This window comes from Thalassophryne amazonica, chromosome 5, assembly GCF_902500255.1.
Source record: "Thalassophryne amazonica chromosome 5, fThaAma1.1, whole genome shotgun sequence".
NCBI classification, from domain to species: Eukaryota; Metazoa; Chordata; class Actinopteri; order Batrachoidiformes; family Batrachoididae; genus Thalassophryne; species Thalassophryne amazonica.
The window spans coordinates 122,694,060-122,713,559 of record NC_047107.1 but is presented as its reverse complement, the minus strand read 5'-3'; the positions used below and the strand labels follow the sequence as shown (position 1 = coordinate 122,713,559).

General features: G+C 45.3%; 1 protein-coding gene across 1 annotated transcript in view; it reads left to right on the top strand.

Annotated features, from left to right (window-relative positions):
* LOC117511232 (beta-adducin-like) overlaps positions 1–19,500 on the top strand; it is a 107,141-nt gene that overhangs the window by 46,192 nt on the left and 41,449 nt on the right. Inside the window, 6 exon segments of the mRNA XM_034171234.1 lie at positions 371–451; positions 4,836–4,874; positions 4,876–4,986; positions 5,131–5,274; positions 9,311–9,409; positions 18,575–18,751. Coding sequence (XP_034027125.1) covers positions 371–451; positions 4,836–4,874; positions 4,876–4,986; positions 5,131–5,274; positions 9,311–9,409; positions 18,575–18,751 — 651 coding nt within the window.

Below are 19,500 nucleotides of genomic sequence, written 5' to 3'. Positions count from 1 at the left end.
GAGGTGTTAGTGTTGATTGGAGTCTGGATATGAATTCTCTTTTTTGCAAAATGTTCTCTGCATAATGAAATCTGACCTTTATTTTTTTACATTTATTTTTGAGAACTACCTTAACTCAGACAATAGCAATCATCCAACCATCCATTCATTTTCTACTCCTACTCATTTCAGTTTAGTGTTGGTGGCGGTTGGGGAGTGATAGGTTTTCATGAAACTTTTGCTTGTGAAGTTAACGTTTGCTGGATACAATCAGATTGTGTCAGATTTTTTACAATTCATCAAACAATTTCAAGTGTAGACAGTTAATGTGTAATTTAAAAAATGGTGTAAAATCTGCATTTAAAGTTTTCTCTGGTGTTTGCTGTTACAGCTTTGTGTCAGTAAGGAGCTGGAACACTTCCTGGTGCTTCCAGACGGCCTGAGCTACAGCGAGGTCATGGGCTCCAGTCTGGTGAGGCTTCTTTGACTTTATAACCATCTGTCAGGTAGATTTATTAGAAATATTGTTTGCTCTGATGATGTGAGTCTGCAGGTTCTCAGGGTTCAACCAAAACCTCCAGCAAGTGACTTCACTGGTTTACATTCACTACCTGCTGAGGTGAAGCCTTCATGGAACTCAGAAATCCTGCACATCTTAATAACACTGGGATTTACACATCAGCCAGTCATAGGATTATTCACCTCAAAGCACAACGCAAATGTAAAGTCTTCTAGACCCTGTGTGTTATGTGACTGTTATGAACACAGCATCGGTCCAGTTCCAGATCCAGATCCAGACCTGTAAAATATGTGCTGTAACGCACGCGCTGGAGGAAAAACTGCATTCATCCTTCAAATAAGGAGCAGGCCAACATATGAACAGGCAGACACGACCTTGGCCCCTAGGATTGACCTCATTAACATATATATATCAATCAATCAATCAATTTTTTTATATAGCGCCAAATCACAACAAACAGTTGCCCCAAGGCGCTTTATATTGCAAGGCAAGGCCATACAATAATTATGTAAAACCCCAACGGTCAAAACGACCCCCTGTGAGCAAGCACTTGGCTACAGTGGGAAGGAAAAACTCCCTTTTAACAGGAAGAAACCTCCAGCAGAACCAGGCTCAGGGAGGGGCAGTCTTCTGCTGGGACTGGTTGGGGCTGAGGGAGAAAACCGGGAAAAAGACATGCTGTGGAGGGGAGCAGAGATCGATCACTAATGATTAAATGCAGAGTGGTGCATACAGAGCAAAAAGAGAAAGAAACAGTGCATCATGGGAACCCCCCAGCAGTCTACGTCTATAACAGCATAACTAAGGGATGGTTCAGGGTCACCTGATCCAGCCCTAACTATAAGCTTTAGCAAAAAGGAAAGTTTTAAGCCTAATCTTAAAAGTAGAGAGGGTGTCTGTCTCCCTGATCTGAATTGGGAGCTGGTTCCACAGGAGAGGAGCCTGAAAGCTGAAGGCTCTGCCTCCCATTCTACTCTTACAAACCCTAGGAACTACAAGTAAGCCTGCAGTCTGAGAGCGAAGCGCTCTAATGGGGTGATATGGTACTACGAGGTCCCTAAGATAAGATGGGACCTGATTATTCAAAACCTTATAAGTAAGAAGAAGAATTTTAAATTCTATTCTAGAATTAACAGGAAGCCAATGAAGAGAGGCCAATATGGGTGAGATATGCTCTCTCCTGCTAGTCCCCGTCAGTACTCTAGCTGCAGCATTTTGAATTAACTGAAGGCTTTTTAGGGAACTTTTAGGACAACCTGATAATAATGAATTACAATAGTCCAGCCTAGAGGAAATAAATGCATGAATTAGTTTTTCAGCATCACTCTGAGACAAGACCTTTCTGATTTTAGAGATATTGCGTAAATGCAAAAAAGCAGTCCTACATATTTGTTTAATATGCGCTTTGAATGACATATCCTGATCAAAAATGACTCCAAGATTTCTCACAGTACCACTAGAGGTCAGGGTAATGCCATCCAGAGTAAGGATCTGGTTAGACACCATGTTTCTAAGATTTGTGGGGCCAAGTACAATAACTTCAGTTTTATCTGAGTTTAAAAGCAGGAAATTAGAGGTCATCCATGTCTTTATGTCTGTAAGACAATCCTGCAGTTTAGCTAATTGGTGTGTGTCCTCTGGCTTCATGGATAGATAAAGCTGGGTATCATCTGCGTAACGATGAAAATTTAAGCAATACCGTCTAATAATACTGCCTAAGGGAAGCATGTATAAAGTGAATAAAATTGGTCCTAGCACAGAACCTTGTGGAACTCCATAATTAACTTTAGTCTGTGAAGAAGATTCCCCATTTACATGAACAAACTGTAATCTATTAGACAAATATGATTCAAACCACCGCAGCGCAGTGCCTTTAATACCTATGGGATGCTCTAATCTCTGTAATAAAATTTTATGATCAACAGTATCAAAAGCAGCACTGAGGTCTAACAGAACAAGCACAGAGATGAGTCCACTGTCCGAGGCCATAAGAAGATCATTTGTAACCTTCACTAATGCTGTTTCTGTACTATGATGAATTCTAAAACCTGACTGAAACTCTTCAAATAGACCATTCCTCTGCAGATGATCAGTTAGCTGTTTTACAACTACCCTTTCAAGAATTTTTGAGAGAAAAGGAAGGTTGGAGATTGGCCTATAATTAGCTAAGATAGCTTGGGTTCAAGTGATGGCTTTTTAAGTAATGGTTTAATTACTGCCACCTTAAAAGCCTGTGGTACATAGCCAACTAACAAAGATAGATTGATCATATTTAAGATCGAAGCATTAAATAATGGTAGGGCTTCCTTGAGCAGCCTGGCAGGACTGGGGTCTAATAAACATGTTGATGGTTTGGATGAAGTAACTAATGAAAATAACTCAGACAGAACAATCGGAGAGAAAGAGTCTAACCAAATACCGGCATCACTGAGAACAGCCAAAGATAACGATACGTCTTTGGGATGGTTATGAGTAATTTTTTCTCTAATAGTTAAAATTTTGTTAGCAAAGAAAGTCATGAAGTCATTACTAGTTAAAGTTAATGGAATACTCAGCTCAATAGAGCTCTGACTCTTTGTCAGCCTGGCTACAGTGCTGAAAGAAACCTGGGGTTGTTCTTATTTTCTTTCAATTAGTGATGAGTAGAAAGATGTCCTAACGGAGGGCTTTTTTATAGAGCAACAGACTCTTTTTTCCAGGCTAAGTGAAGATCTTCTAAATTAGTGAGACGCCATTCCTCTCCAACTTACGGGTTATCTGCTTTAAGCTACGAGTTTGTGAGTTATACACGGAGTCAGACACTTCTGATTTAAAGCTCTCTTTTTCAGAGGAGCTACAGCATCCAAAGTTGTCTTCAATGAGGATGTAAAACTATTGACGAGATACTCTATCTCCCTTACAGAGTTTAGGTAGCTACTCTGCACTGTGTTGGTATATGGCATTAGAGAACATAAAGAAGGAATCATATCCTTAAACCTAGTTACAGCGCTTTCTGAAAGACTTCTAGTGTAATGAAACTTATTCCCCACTGCTGGGTAGTCCATCAGAGTAAATGTAAATGTTATTAAGAAATGATCAGACAGAAGGGAGTTTCAGGGAATACTGTTAAAGTCTTCTATTTCCATACCATAAGTCAGAACAAGATCTAAGATATGATTAAAGTGGTGGGTGGACTCATTTACTTTTTGAGCAAAGCCAATAGAGTCTAATAATAGATTAAATGCAGTGTTGAGGCTGTCATTCTCAGCATCTGTGTGGATGTTAAATCGCCCACTATAATTATCTTATCTGAGCTAAGCACTAAGTCAGACAAAAGGTCTGAAAATTCACAGAGAAACTCACAGTAACGACCAGGTGGACGATAGATAATAACAAATAAAACTGGTTTTTGGGACTTCCAATTTGGAATGGACAAGACTAAGAGTCAAGCTTTCAAATGAATTAAAGCTCTGTCTGGGTTTTTGATTAATTAATAAGCTGGAATGGAAGATTGCTGCTAATCCTCCGCCTCGGCCCGTGCTACGAGCAGCTTCTGACAGTTAGTGTGACTCGGGGGTGTTGACTCATTTAAACTAACATATCATCCTGCTGTAACCAGGTTTCTGTTAGGCAGAATAAATCAATATGTTGATCAATTATTATATCATTACCAACAGGGACTTAGACGAGAGAGACCTAATGTTTAATAGACCACATTTAACTGTTTTAGTCTGTGGTGCAGTTGAAGGTGCTATATTATTTTTTTCTTTTTGAATTTTTATGCTTAAATAGATTTTTGCTGGTTATGGTTTATATAAGTAAGTAAGTCCCTTCAGCTGCTCCCTTGTTTGCACTCGGGTCACCACAGCAAATCCATGGTGGATCTGCATGTTGAATTGGCACAGGTTTTACACTGGATGCCCTTCCTGACGCAACTCCACATTACATGGAGAAATGTGGCAGGGGTGGGATTTGAACCCGGAACCTTCTGCAATGAAACCAAGCGCATTAACCTTGTTCCATGTTTCAAGAAGGGTATCCAGTGTAAAACCTGTGCCAATTCAACATGCAGAGCCACCTTGGTGTTGCTGTGGCAACCCTGAGTGCAAACAAGGGAGCAGCTGAATGGACTTACATACTTACTACTATATATATATATATATATATATATATATATATATATATATATATATATTATATATATATATATATATAATATATATATATATATATATATATATACTCAAATTTTACTTTGCTACTGTGTGCGTACGATTTCAGCTGTTTATTTTTGTCAGGTGAAACCTGTAGCGATGTTTGTGGCAACACGTGCTCATGGTGGTGCTGTGGTCCACAGGTTAAGGTGAATATTCTGGGCGAGGTCGTGGAGAAGGGCAAGTACCAGCCTAGGGGTGGATTCAGAGAAGTTCAGTCTGCACTCGGCCATCTACTCGGCCCGGCCAGATGTTCGTTGTCTACTTCACCTCCACACGCCAGCTACAGCCGCAGTGAGTCAGTCCAGATCCATTTGAAGACTCCCAAGTTTACACATGTTTAATAATTTGGTTAAACTCACATTATGAAATTGTGTAGCACTGAGAGCAGACTGGAACCCCATGAGCCTGGTTTCTGTGCACTGCTGTTGTCTGTAGGTGTCATCAATGAAGTCCGGCCTCCTGCCGCTGTCCCATGAGGCTCTGCTGGTTGGTGATGTGGCGTACTATGACTACAATGGTGTGATGGAAGAGGAGGAGGACAGGGTGGAGCTACAGAAGAGCCTGGGGCCCACCTGTAAGGTCAGTAGACAAACGGCATCACCCGCCACTCTCACATGGGTTTAAATCTGCGGGAGCTGTGTCAGTCTGAAGGGTGAGAAGAGAACTGATTAGAAGAGACAAAAAAGACATGATCAAGAAAAAACATAAGCACCATTTAAGTAAAGAGATACCATAATACCTGATCAAGAAATGACGTAAGAACAGTTTGAGAAAAGATGTTAAAAACCTGTTTAAGAACAGAGATAAATGTTTGAGAAAAGACATCAATAAAACTAAAATATAAGAGCTGTTTGAGAAAAAACATAGAAACTTCAAGAAAAGAGAAAAATGTTTGCAAAAAGACATAATAAGAGATCAGTAAAACTAAAATGAGCTGTTCAGAAAAAACTTAGAAACTTTAAGAAAAGAGAAAAATGTTTGCGAAAAGACATAAAAAGAGATCAGTAAAACTAAAATATAAGTGCTGTTTGAGAAAAACATAGAAACTTTAAGAACAGAGCAAAATGTTTTGTGAAAAGACATAATAAGAGATCAGTAAAACTAAATATAAGAGCTGTTTGAGAATAAACAGAAACTTTAAGAAGAGAGAAAAATGTTTGTGAAAAGACATAATAAGAGATTAATAAAACTAAAATATAAGAGCTGTTTGAGAAAAAACATAAAAACTTTAAGAAAAGAGAAAAAATGTTTGAGAAAGATGTAATAAGAGATCAGTAAAACTAAAATACGAGGTCTATTAGACAATAAACCGACCCTTTTATTTTTTTTTAACTATATGGATTTGAATGACGTGCGATTACACCAATCATGCTTGAACCCTCGTGCGCATGCGTGAGTTTTTTCACACGTGTCGGTGACGTCATTTCCCTGTGGGCAGGCCTTGAGTGAGATGTGGTCCCGCCCTCTCGGCTGAATTCCTTTGTTTCACACGCTGCTCGAGACGGTGCGCGTTGCTTTATCAACATTTTTTCTGGACCTGTGAGGAATATCCGAGTGGACACTATTCGAGAAATTAAGCTGGTTTTCGGTGAAAAGTTTAATGGCTGATGAGAGATTATGGGGTGTTTCTGTCGCTGTAAGGACTTCCCATGGAGCAGGACGTCCTGCAGCGCTTCCAGGCGCCATCGTCGGCCTGTTTCGACCTGAAAACATCCTAATTTAAGGCTTAATTCACCCAGTACGTCGTGAGAGAACAGAGAAGATTCAGAAGAGGCCGGCACGAGGACTTCATGCGGACATTCCACTGTTTAAGGACATTTTTTAATGAAAGACGTGCGCGCAAATTCGCCGAGTCGTTTCCGTGACAACTCGGCAAATCTGTGTGCGCCGCGACAGGAAAAACACCTCCATGTTGAAAACCATTTGTAAAATTCAGGCGGCTTTTGATGGCTTTCAACAAGTGAGTAACTGAGAAATTGTTTAACAGCTTGGGCATGTTCCAACTTGCCCGTTAATGTTTCCAACTGAGGTGTTTTTCCTGTCGCGACCCCCCGCGGTCGGGTCCGGCCCGACATGCGACTCTGCCTGCACGTTCTTTCATTACAAAATGTCCGTTAACAATGGAATGTCCGAATAAACTCCTCATGCCGACTTCTTCTGAAAGTTCTCTGTTCTCTGACGACTTACTGGGTGAACAGAGCCTGAAATGTGGAAGTTTTCAACTTGAAACGGCGAGACGCTGCCGCCTCGAAGCGCAGATCGCCGTCAGGTGCCGTGGACCGTCCTTACGGCGACACTACCAGACCAAAATCTCTCATCAGCCGTTAAAATTTTTACCGAAAACCAGCTGAATTTATCGAATGGTGTCCACTCAGTTGTGCCTTACAGTTTTTGAAAAAAATTTTATCAAACAAAGCAGCAGTCTCTGAGCCATTCCTAAACAATGAAAAAAACGACGAGAGGGTGGGCGACTCCTCACTCAAAGACTGCCCACAGGCGAATGACGTAACCGACAGGCGTGAAAAAACTCTCGCATGCCCACGAGGGTTCAAGCATGTCTGATGTAATCACACGTGATTCAAATCCATATGGGTTTTGAAAAAAATAAGGTTGGATACTTTTCTAATAGACCTCGTATAAGAGCTGTTTGAGAAAAAAATAGAAACTTTAAGAAAAGAGAAAAATGTTTGTGAAAAGACAAAAACTGTTTCAAAAAGACAGACTATATGACATAGGTCAAGAAAAGGCATAAAACTTCTTCAATTAAAGACAAAAAATATTTTACAAGATAAATGTTCATGGAAAAGCACAAGAATTAATAACAGAAAGACCTGATTAGAAGAGACGTAAAATGTGATTAAAAAAATGAACCAACTATTTAAGAAAAAGTGTTTATTTTCCTAACAGATAAATGTTTGAGAAAAGACATAATAAGAGGTCACGAAAACTATCAAAATATATGAGCTATTTGAGAAAAAATGTAAATACTTTAAGAAAAGAGAAAAATGTTTGCGAAAAGACATAAAAAGAGATCAGTAAAACTAAAACATAAGCGCTGTTTGAGAAAAACATAGAAACTAAGAACAGAGCAAAATGTTTGAGAAAAGACATAAGAAGAGATCAGTAAAACTAAAATATAAGAGCTGTTTGAGAAAAAACATAGAAACTTTAAGAAAAGAGATCAATGTTTGCAAAAAAGACATAATAAGAGATTAGTAAAACTAAAATATAAGAGGTCTTTGAGAAACAACTTAGAAACGTTAAGAACAGAGAAAAATGTTTGCGAAAAGACATAATAAGAGATCAGTAAAACTGAAATATAAGAGCTGTTTGAGAAAAACATAAACTTTAAGAAAAGAGAAAATGTTGTGAAAAGACATAATAAGAGATCAATAAAACTAAAATATAAGAGCTGTTTGAGAAAAAAACATAGAAACTTTAAGAAAAGAGAAAAATGTTTGAGAAATGACATAAGAGATCAATAAAACTAAAATATAAGAGCTGTTTGAGAAAAAACATAGAAACTTTAAGAAAAGAGAAAAATGTTTGAGAAATGACATAAGAGATCAATAAAACTAAAATATAAGAGCTGTTTGAGAAAAAAACATAGAAACTTTAAGAAAAGAGAAAAATGTTTGAGAAATGACATAAGTGATCAATAAAACTAAAATATAAGAGCTGTTTGAGAAAAAACATAGAAACTGTAAGAAAAGAGAAAAATGTTTGTGAAACGACATAAGAGATCAATAAAACTAAAATATAAGAGCTGTTTGAGAAAAAACATAGAAATTTTAAGAACAGAGATAAATGTTCGAGAAAGATGTAATAACAGATCAGTAAAACTAAAATATAAGAGCTGTTTGAGAAAAAAATAGAAACTTTAAGAAAAGATAAAAATGTTTGTGAAAAGACAACAACTGTTTCAAAAAGATAGACTATATGACATAGGTCAAGAAAAGGCATAAAACTTCTTCAATTAAAGACAAAAAATATTTTACAAGATAAATGTTCATGGAAAGGCTCAAGAATTCTTAACAGAAAGACCTGATTAGAAGAGACATAAAATGTGATTTAAAAAAAATGCACCAACTATTTAAGAAAAAAGTGTTTATTTTCCTAACAGATAAATGTTTGAGAAAAGACATAATAAGAGGTCATGAAAACTATCAAAATATATGAGCTATTTGAGAAAAAATGTAAATACTTTAAGAAAAGAGAAAAATATTTGAGAAAAGACATAAAAAGAGATCAATAAAACTAAAATATAAGAGCTGTTTGATAAAAATGTTGAAAATGTTAGCTGTGAGCCATGATTAAGGAAAGACATCAACCTTGATGGAATAAAGATGAAAAATAGTTAAATAGTTTACAAGATAAATGTTCCAAAAAAGGCACAAAAATTGTTAACAAAAATGCAGAACTGATTAGAAGAGACATAAACTATGATAAAAAAAATACACACAAAATATTGAAGAAAAGACATAAGACCTGATCAAGAAAATATGTAAAAACTGATAAATGATGTAAGAATTGTTTCAGAAAAAAGATAACAGCTTGAGAAAAGATGTAAGAAATGATCTTGGGGGTCATTACAATGTCGTGCTGTGTGTCTCAGGTTCTGGTGCTGAGGAACCACGGCATCATGGCGCTGGGCAAGTCCATGGAGGAGGCCTTCTACATGATCTACCACATCCAGGCCGCATGCCAGATACAGGTACTGCACACAGACACATTCACGTTCTCCTGCTGGCTCACTGGACTCTGCTGGAGAAGATGAGCCTCACATTTGTGTAGGTGTCTGTGAGTAGGCACCACTTTTACATGTGGACACATTAGTGAGCAGCAGCTGCAATTCAGCCAACAGACCTGCACTGCATCCAAACCCTCCACATGCTCGATTTCACTGTAAGGTGACTGATTTTAATGGCCGTGTGTCCTCTGGATTACCTGGCTGCAGCAGATCCTGTAGATGGTGTACACCCGTAGTCCTGTAGACAGAAGATGCAAAATAAAGAGTTTTCCAATGGGCCTGTCACACCGTGATGGTTTAGCCAGCGAATGCCGACTTGTGAAAAATTTGCTGAATACGCTGCTTACGTCGAACAAGTTACACAGCTATCACACCGTGACGGTTTAGCCAGCATATGCCGCCATATTAAAAACGCTGCCAATATGCCATTACAGGGTAGCAGACACGTTCAGTGAGTTCTGTGGTCGTCTGGAACACGTCAAATGCATCTAAATACATCAATACGAGAAGTTCAATATAAGTTACACACATAGGTTCAAAGCAAGTTACTCATAGGTTAGAAATAATTTTTGGATGCACTAGACATTATCTCAGTGTATTTTGACTTCTGAGTAACATACAAGTGTGTCAACATTCGCATAACTTACCTACAACTTCTGGCCGCGTATGTAGAACGTATCAGCCACACGCCGGCATGCGTCAAAAATATTGTGCATGCACAAAATTTGTGGACGACCTCATTGTACGTCAACATATACCAGCGTGCTTCACTGTGCTCTTAACTTATACAGTACTTATACCTCCATCACACGTAGTACAAATGAGCCCTAGCCAAGCCGAATCAGGCAGAATGTAAAAAAAAACAAAACAAAAAAACAGCGTGGGTATACGCTCAACCGCTGGTTCAGTAAAGTAAATACGCAAGCATATATCCCCAACCTCAACTGACCAATAAGCGCGCTTAGTTCACTTCCGGTTTTAAACACGGGGAAAAACGGCGGATATTTTCTTGCCCGCTGCGGGAGGGTTTGCAGCCCGCGGAGGGGCTGTGATCTAAAGCAGTTCTGTTTGGCTCATCACACCCAGGGAACTGTGTCAAACCAACGATCACAGTTGGATGAATAAGATAAGACGTTATATTTATCTGCCCAACGGTTGGGTGAATGGTCTTTGCCAAAAAAAAAAAAAACACAGAACACAGAACACAGAAAAAAAAACACCCAGACTGCGCAGACCCGCCCCGATTGATTTGTGCACATGCCGTGTGTATGAGCCTCCAAACGCAGTACAAATGTACGTGGACACAGTAAGAGTATCCGGACAGCTGCCAGAATGCAGTAAGATCAATAAGAATGCACTTACAAGCTGTAAGATTGCAGTCTGATTGTGGTTCAGCAGAATATAATCCAGCAACACTCGAGGCACACTTGTGGTGCGTTCAGGCACATTCGGGACATTCGGCCATGGCGGCATGCTGAACCACACAAACGTGATCAGAATGTCTCAAATGCTGTTTTCACGCCATCTGATTGCTTAGAATGCAGTCAGACTGCAGTCAGGCGGCACTTTGACTGTCGCTCGATACTGGTTCCACCTCGACTGCTCCAAGATTGTTATGAACAGTCGTAGAACAGTCATGTTTTGCTCAGTCGTGCAAAACATTTGTGCCGGCCACACAACAGTGCCTGACTGTTTAGACTGCTCTGAGAATGCTGTCCAACGTTTTCGAATGCACCTCGACACTCCCCCAGTGTGGGCCGAATTTTCATTCAGATGTGATTCGGGCTCATTCGGCCTCTAGCGTGACGGGGGGTATTACCCATAACTTATTAGAGGTACGCCAGCGTACTGGCCAAATATTTAATACAACAGCATACGCAGGCTAAATTGCCAAGGTGTGACAGTGCTTTAAGGGAAAATTAATGCAGCAGCATTAGGGATTTAAGGATGTTTACACAGACTGTATACGAGGGGTTTACATGCAGTTTCCGTTAAATTCCCTTTTTTTTATTTTCTTTTATGTTTCATGGACTTTCTGGGTTTTGCGTGGGCACCCTTCATATATACACTGGACAAACCCTGTGTGACGACACCTATAGCTTTTCAGAAGAGCAGTTTTGAAATTCAAATAGTGCAGCTCTGGATGTCCACATGTTGACCATGCTTAACGCCGCCTCTCGGCCAACTCATAAATTGGAAGTGACTCAATTTCAGAGCCAACGTCAAGCAGCCAATTCAACAATCTATCAATCAATCAATCAATCAATTTTTTTATATAGCGCCAAATCACAACAAACAGTTGCCCCAAGGCGCTTTATATTGTAAGGCAAGGCCATACAATAATTATGTAAAACCCCAACGGTCAAAACGACCCCCTGTGAGCAAGCACTTGGCTACAGTGGGAAGGAAAAACTCCCTTTTAACAGGAAGAAACCTCCAGCAGAACCAGGCTCAGGGAGGGGCAGTCTTCTTGTTGTGTGGGCCGCTGAAGAGGAGGTACTGCTGGCCCACTACCACCAGAGGGCGCCCTGCTTGGAGTGCGGGCTCCAAGCACGAGAGGGCGCCAGACCCAGAGGAAGTGACAGCTGTCACTCATCACACCAGCTGTCACTCATCTACACCAGTACTTAAGCCGGACTGCAACTCCACCTCCCCGCCGAGAAATCGACTACCGAGAGGTATTTTCTCTGCTATCTGACACTTTGTGTGTACTAAACCAGATCTCACTTGCAGGCTTATTCTTGTGGACGTTGCCTTATCCGGGACTTCAGCGTGTGGCGTGACGACGACGACTGCGCCACACTCTCTGAACAGATAAGTGGTTAGACAAGAGCTGCACGAGTGTGTGATTCGGAGGTGGAGGTTCTCCTCCTGACTGTGTACAGACTGTGGACCACTGAGTGTAAGGACTTACACTCATTCATCTTGTCTCTGCTTTTTGCCAGCAGTACCAGGGTCGACAGCCGAAGACAGAGGTCACCTGGGGACTCGGGACTTGGCGGCTCCGGTGTTCTTCAGACCGTTGGTGGTGGAGGCCGTGTGGGACGCGGCCTCTCTCTCGTCGGGGTCTTCTATCTTCGAGCCTACCCACACGTCACCTGGTGTTAATTGACTTTACAAATTCTGTGTGTTACGTTGTGTGTTGTCACAACATTAAATTGTTACCTTTTGGCTTACTCATTGTCCGTTCATTTGCGCCCCCTGTTGTGGGTCTGTGCTACGACACCTTCCCAACAGGATTTCTCGGCCACTCGTCATGGATTCCGAGGGGCGTCAGCTCGAGCGTGAACGGCCAATGGAAGAGCCAGGAGCGCAGGCGTCAGCGGGAGGTGTGTTGAGTGAGCTGCAGCAGATCTTAACCGCCTTCACGGCTCGGTTGGATTTAGTGACCGAGCAGAATGTCCTCCTTAATCGGAGAGTGGAGGCTCTCGCCGCCAGGGTGGAAGCGCACGATCAGGGCGCTGCTGCAGCTCCTCCTCTGGCTGGTCCTGGGCCTGTTTCAGACGTACCACTGGTCGTTCAACGAACCCCCCCACCGTCTCCTGAAGCATACATAAGCCCTCCGGAACCGTATGGGGGCTGTGTCGAGACGTGCGCGGACTTCCTCATGCAGTGTTCGCTCGTCTTTTCACAGCGCCCTGTCATGTACGCATCAGACGCTAGCCGGGTAGCTTATGTTATTAATCTGCTTCGAGGAGAGGCACGCGCATGGGCTACGGCGCTTTGGGAGCAGAACTCACGGCTCCTAACGTCTTATACTGGGTTTGTACGGGAGTTCAAACAAGTGTTTGATCATCCCAACAGAGGCGAGACCGCTTCAAACGTGCTGCTGTCGATGAGACAGGGGCGCCGTAGCGCAGCCGAGTATGCAGTCGACTTCCGCATCGCGGCAGTGAGGTCCGGCTGGAATAACGTTGCGCTCCGCGCCGCCTTTGTAAGTGGGCTGTCCCCGGTCCTTAAGGAGCACGTACTGGCTAAGGAGGAACCGCAGGATTTTGACGGGCTTGTCGATTTGGTTATACGCTTAGACAACCGTTTGAATGAGCATCGTCGGGAGCAGGCCGGGGGGGGGGGGGCCAGGCACGAGCCGTCCCTCCCCCTTCCGGTTCTGACAAGGTGACGTCGTCCCCACGCTTCACTGCCAGAGAGCCCCGTGTGGCTACAGCTCCCCCTGCTGAGGAGGCTATGGACACGAGCAGGGCCAAAGTAAGATCAAATGTCAGACAAAGGAGACTGGCCCGCGGGGAGTGTTTTGTCTGCGGCTCTTGTGAGCACATGCAGAGGGACTGCCCTGAACGGTCAAACTACAACGCCCGTCCTTAGAAACTGGGCTAAGGGTGGGCCATAACACACACGCGGAAAGACCCCGCAGATCGGCACGAATCCCAGTAACAATCCTTTGTGGGGATTTAACCCTTCACGCCCCAGCACTGATAGACACGGGGTCAGAAGGGAATCTGCTGGACAGCAGATGGGCAAAGGAAGTAGGGCTCCCTCTGGTGGCTCTGCCGGCACCAGTGCAGGTGCGAGCACTAGATGGCACCCTGCTTCCATTAATCACACATCAGACACAACCAGTGACCTTGGTTGTGTCTGGGAATCACAGGGAGGAGATAGTGTTCCATGTAACACCGTCTACCTCCCGAGTGATTCTGGGTTTTCCATGGATGGTGAAGCACAATCCCCGGGTCGATTGGCCGTCCGGGGTTGTGACGCAGTGGAGCGAAACCTGCCACCGGGAGTGTTTAGGATCCTCAGTTCCCCCCGGCACTACAGCTAATGAGGAGGTCAAAGTCCCCCTCAATCTATCGGCGGTGCCTAAGGAGTACCATGGTCTTGCTGACGTTTTCAGCAAAGATCTGGCGCTCACTCTTCCTCCGCACCGACCGTATGATTGTGCCATCGATTTAGTCCCGGGCGTTGAGTACCCGTCCAGTAGGTTGTACAACCTCTCACGTCCGGAACGCGAATCAATGGAGACCTACATCCGGGACTCCTTAGCTGCCGGGCTGATCCGGAACTCCACCTCCCCGATGGGTGCTGGTTTCTTTTTTGTGGGTAAAAAGGACGGCGGACTCCGTCCATGCATTGATTACAGAGGGCTGAACGAGATCACGGTTCGCAACCGATACCCGTTACCTCTGTTGGATTCAGTGTTCACGCCCCTGCATGGAGCCCAAATCTTTTCGAAATTGGATCTTAGAAACGCATACCACCTGGTTCGGATCCGGAAGGGAGACAAATGGAAGACGGCATTCAACACCCCGTTAGGTCATTTTGAGTACCTGGTCATGCCGTTCGGCCTCACTAACGCCCCCGCGACGTTCCAAGCTTTGGTAAATGACGTCTTGCGGGACTTCCTGCATCGGTTCGTCTTCGTATATCTGGACGATATACTCATCTTTTCCCCGGACCCTGAGACCCATGTCCAGCATGTACGTCAGGTCCTACAGCGGTTGTTGGAGAACCGGCTGTTTGTGAAGGGCGAGAAGTGCGAGTTCCACCGCACTTCTTTGTCCTTCCTGGGGTTCATAATCTCCTCCAACTCCGTCGCCCCTGATCCGGCTAAGGTTGCGGCGGTGAGAGATTGGCCCCAACCAACAAGCCGCAGGAAACTACAGCAGTTCCTCGGCTTTGCAAATTTTTACAGGAGGTTCATTAAAGGTTACAGTCAGGTAGTTAGCCCCCTGACTGCCCTGACCTCCACCAAGGTCCCCTTCACCTGGTCGGATCGGTGCGAAGCCGCGTTCCAGGAGTTGAAACGCCGGTTCTCGACTGCACCAGTTCTGGTGCAGCCTGATCCTGATCGCCAGTACGTAGTAGAAGTGGACGCCTCTGACTCAGGGATAGGTGCCGTGCTGTCCCAGAGCGTGGAGGCTGATAAAGTTCTCCATCCTTGTGCCTTTTATTCCCGCAGGTTGACCCCAGCTGAACGGAACTATGACGTTGGCAATCGGGAACTTCTTGCGGTGAAGGAGGCTCTTGAAGAGTGGAGACACCTGCTGGAGGGGGCGTCGTTGCCCTTCACGGTTTTCACTGACCATCGGAACCTGGAGTACATCTGGACCGCCAAGCGGCTGAACCCCAGGCAAGCCCGCTGGTCTCTGTTCTTCGGGCGCTTTGACTTCGGGATCACATGTCACCCCGGGACCAAGAACCAAAAATCAGATGCATTGTCCCGGGTGCACGAAGAAGAAGCCAAAGCGGGGCTGTCGAACCCCACCGAGACCATCATCCCCGAGTCCACTGTCGTGGCCACCCTTACCTGGGACGTGGAGAAGACCGTCCGGGAGGCCCTGACCAGGAGCCTGGACCCGGGGACTGGCCCCAAGGACAGACTGTATGTCCCACCAGAGGCAAGAGCTGCCGTATTGGACTTCTGTCACGGGTCCAAGCTCTCCTGTCATCCCGGAGTGCGTAGGACCGTGGCAGTAGTCCAGCAGCGCTTCTGGTGGGCGTCCCTGGAAACCACAGTCTGGGACTACATCCAGGCCTGTACCATCTGCGCCAGGGGCAAGGCAGACCATCGGAGGACGACGGGCCTCCTCCAACCCCTGCCAGTGCCTCAGCGCCCCTGGTCTCACATCGGCCTGGATTTCATCACGGGCCTCCCGCCGTCCCAGGGCAACACCGTAATCCTCACGATAGTGGACCGGTTCTCCAAGGCGGCCCACTTCGTGGCCCTCCCGAAGCTCCAGACGGCCCAGGAGACAGCAGACCTCCTGGTCCATCACGTCTTGCGGCTGCATGGGATACCATCGGACATCGTCTCAGATTGTGGTCCCCAGTTCTCTTCACAGGTGTGGAAGAGTTTCTACAAGGAGCTGGGGGCCACCGTGAGTCTCTCGTCCGGGTACCACCCCCAGACCAACGGCCAGGCAGAGCGGGCCAACCAGGAGTTGGAGCAGGCCCTTTGGTGTGTCACCTCCGCACATCCGGCGGCCTGGAGTCACCATCTGGCCTGGATCGAGTATGCCCACAACAGCCAAGTTTCGTCTGCTACCGGCCTCTCCCCTTTTGAGGTGTGTTTGGGGTACCAGCCCCCATTGTTCCCGCTGGTGGAGGGAGAGGTCGGTGTGCCCTCGGTCCAGGCCCACCTCAGGAGATGTCGCCGGGTGTGGCGGCCCTGTTACAGGGCCGGACGAGGGCCAAGTCCCATGCGGACCGCCGACGGTCCCCGGCCCCCACGTACCAGCCCGGGCAGGAGGTGTGGCTGTCAACAAAGGACATCCCCCTCTGTGTGGACTCACCCAAGTTAAAGGACAGATACATCGGACCATTCCCTATCCTCAAGATCATCAACCCGGCCGCAGTAAAGCTCCGTCTCCCGGCTTCGCTGCGGATCCACCCTGTCTTCCACGTGTCCCGTATCAAACCGCACCACACCTCGCCCCTCTGTACACCTGGACCCACGCCGCCTCCTGCCCGGCTCATCGACGGGGAGCCTGCTAGGACGGTCCGTAGGCTCCTGGATGTCCGTCGTAAGGGCCGGGGGTTCCAATATCTGGTGGACTGGGAGGGGTATGGACCTGAAGAACGCTCCTGGGTGAAGAGGAGCTTCATCCTGGACCCGGCCCTCCTGGCTGATTTCTACAGACGACACCCGGACAAGCCAGGTCGGGCGCCAGGAGGCGCCCGTTGAGGGGGGGGTCCTGTTGTGTGGGCCGCTGAAGAGGAGGTACTGCTGGCCCACTACCACCAGAGGGCGCCCTGCTTGGAGTGCGGGCTCCAAGCACGAGAGGGCGCCAGACCCAGAGGAAGTGACAGCTGTCACTCATCACACCAGCTGTCACTCATCTACACCAGTACTTAAGCCGGACTGCAACTCCACCTCCCCGCTGAGAAATCGACTACCGAGAGGTATTTTCTCTGCTATCTGACACTTTGTGTGTACTAAACCAGATCTCACTTGCAGGCTTATTCTTGTGGACGTTGCCTTATCCGGGACTTCAGCGTGTGGCGTGACGACGACGACTGCGCCACACTCTCTGAACAGATAAGTGGTTAGACAAGAGCTGCACGAGTGTGTGATTCGGAGGTGGAGGTTCTCCTCCTGACTGTGTACAGACTGTGGACCACTGAGTGTAAGGACTTACACTCATTCATCTTGTCTCTGCTTTTTGCCAGCAGTACCAGGGTCGACAGCCGAAGACAGAGGTCACCTGGGGACTCGGGACTTGGCGGCTCCGGTGTTCTTCAGACCGTTGGTGGTGGAGGCCGTGTGGGACGCGGCCTCTCTCTCGTCGGGGTCTTCTATCTTCGAGCCTACCCACACGTCACCTGGTGTTAATTGACTTTACAAATTCTGTGTACGTTGTGTGTTGTCACAACATTAAATTGTTACCTTTTGGCTTACTCATTGTCCGTTCATTTGCGCCCCCTGTTGTGGGTCCGTGCTACGACACCTTCCCAACACTTCTGCTGGGACTGGTTGGGGCTGAGGGAGAGAACCAGGAAAAAGACATGCTGTGGAGGGGAGCAGAGATCAGTCACTAATGATTAAATGCAGAGTGGTGCATACAGAGCAAAAAGAGAAAGAAACAGTGCATCATGGGAACCCCCCAGCAGTCTACGTCTATAGCAGCATAACTAAGGGATGGTTCAGGGTCACCTGATCCAGCCCTAACTATAAGCTTTAGCAAAAAGGAAAGTTTTAAGCCTAAGCTTAAAAGTAGAGAGGGTCTACAAGATTCTCCTCTTCAGCGTTGGTTTCCTTTATCAGGGTTGGAGGTTCGAGTGTGGGTATTTATTAGCAAAGCGGGGCCCCTCATTGAGGTCGTCATATTTTGCAGAACGGCTGGAAGACTGAAGAACAAAGGAAAAGGAAAAATAAGAGGAATCAGTGGTTCTTCCCCTGTATGGTGCCTAATGGTTGCTAGCACAAGCTAACATGTTTGAGAACCTTTATTTCTGCAAAATGGAGGATCGCACATGTTGCATATCACAAGAGGAGAAGGTGAGGGATCATGAATCCCCATCAACAAAGGAGGGAAAACAATGTAATTGAGGTTGCAAAAATGCAGTCTGCAGCTTGACCACTAGATGGCTCTAACTTGTACATACTGCAGCTTTAAAACAATTATTTCTGTTGCTCTGTTGATTTTTTTTTTTTTTTTTTTTCTGCTCAAGGTGTCAGCATTGTGCTGTGCTGGTGGTGAACAGAACCTTATTCTTTTAGACCAGACCACACAAAAACCCAACCCGACTGGCACTGTGGGCTGGGCCGGCTCCACGTTCGGACCCCTCCACAAGAGCCGCATTGGAGAGCAAGAGTTTGAAGCCCTGATGAGGACTCTGGACAACTTGGTAGGTCACACTGTAGTGATAAAAGACGACCAAGCAGCTGATATTCACTTTGTTTTTGTCTCCTTCACCACATGTATCAAAACAAAACAACAACAAAAAAGACAAAATAATTTCACGAGTACACGCCCCCTTCTTATAGCACAGCTAAATAACCACTGGTGCATTTTTTTCATTGACTGTCTCCTGGAGGTCAGATACATTAGAATTGTAGAGTGACACCCTGTTATTAAATTGCCAGTGTTGCCAACCGAACGGTCTCCCTAAAACTCGGTCCTCCCTGCCTTCACTGCGCATGTGTCATTTTTTGCGGTTCACCAATTATCACCTCGTTTCTGCTTCAAACTTCACTCCAGTCATCATCTGTCTCAGCAACAGATATCTGAAGCTTTTGTGCAACAATCATTTCCACATAAATTCAGCATTATTTCATAATTAAACATGGAGGAAGCAATCAGAGCGCTGCAGCAGTACAAGCTGCTGGTGCTGCGTTCACTGCACCTCCGTCATTTCAAAGCGTCAGTAGCAAACCACAGATTATCGCCTTGTTTCTGCTTGAAACTGACTTTAGAATGATTTAAGAGGATTTTCTTTGTCATGTGATGGTTAATAATCACATTATTCCCTTTGACCGCTTTGTGTGAAGAGAGTCTGTCTCAAATGAGCTGTTGTGGCCCCAAATGACGCATGCGCAGTGAAGGCAGGGCAGACGCGTTCGGTCTCCAACACTGGTACTGTGAATTTAGATTGTT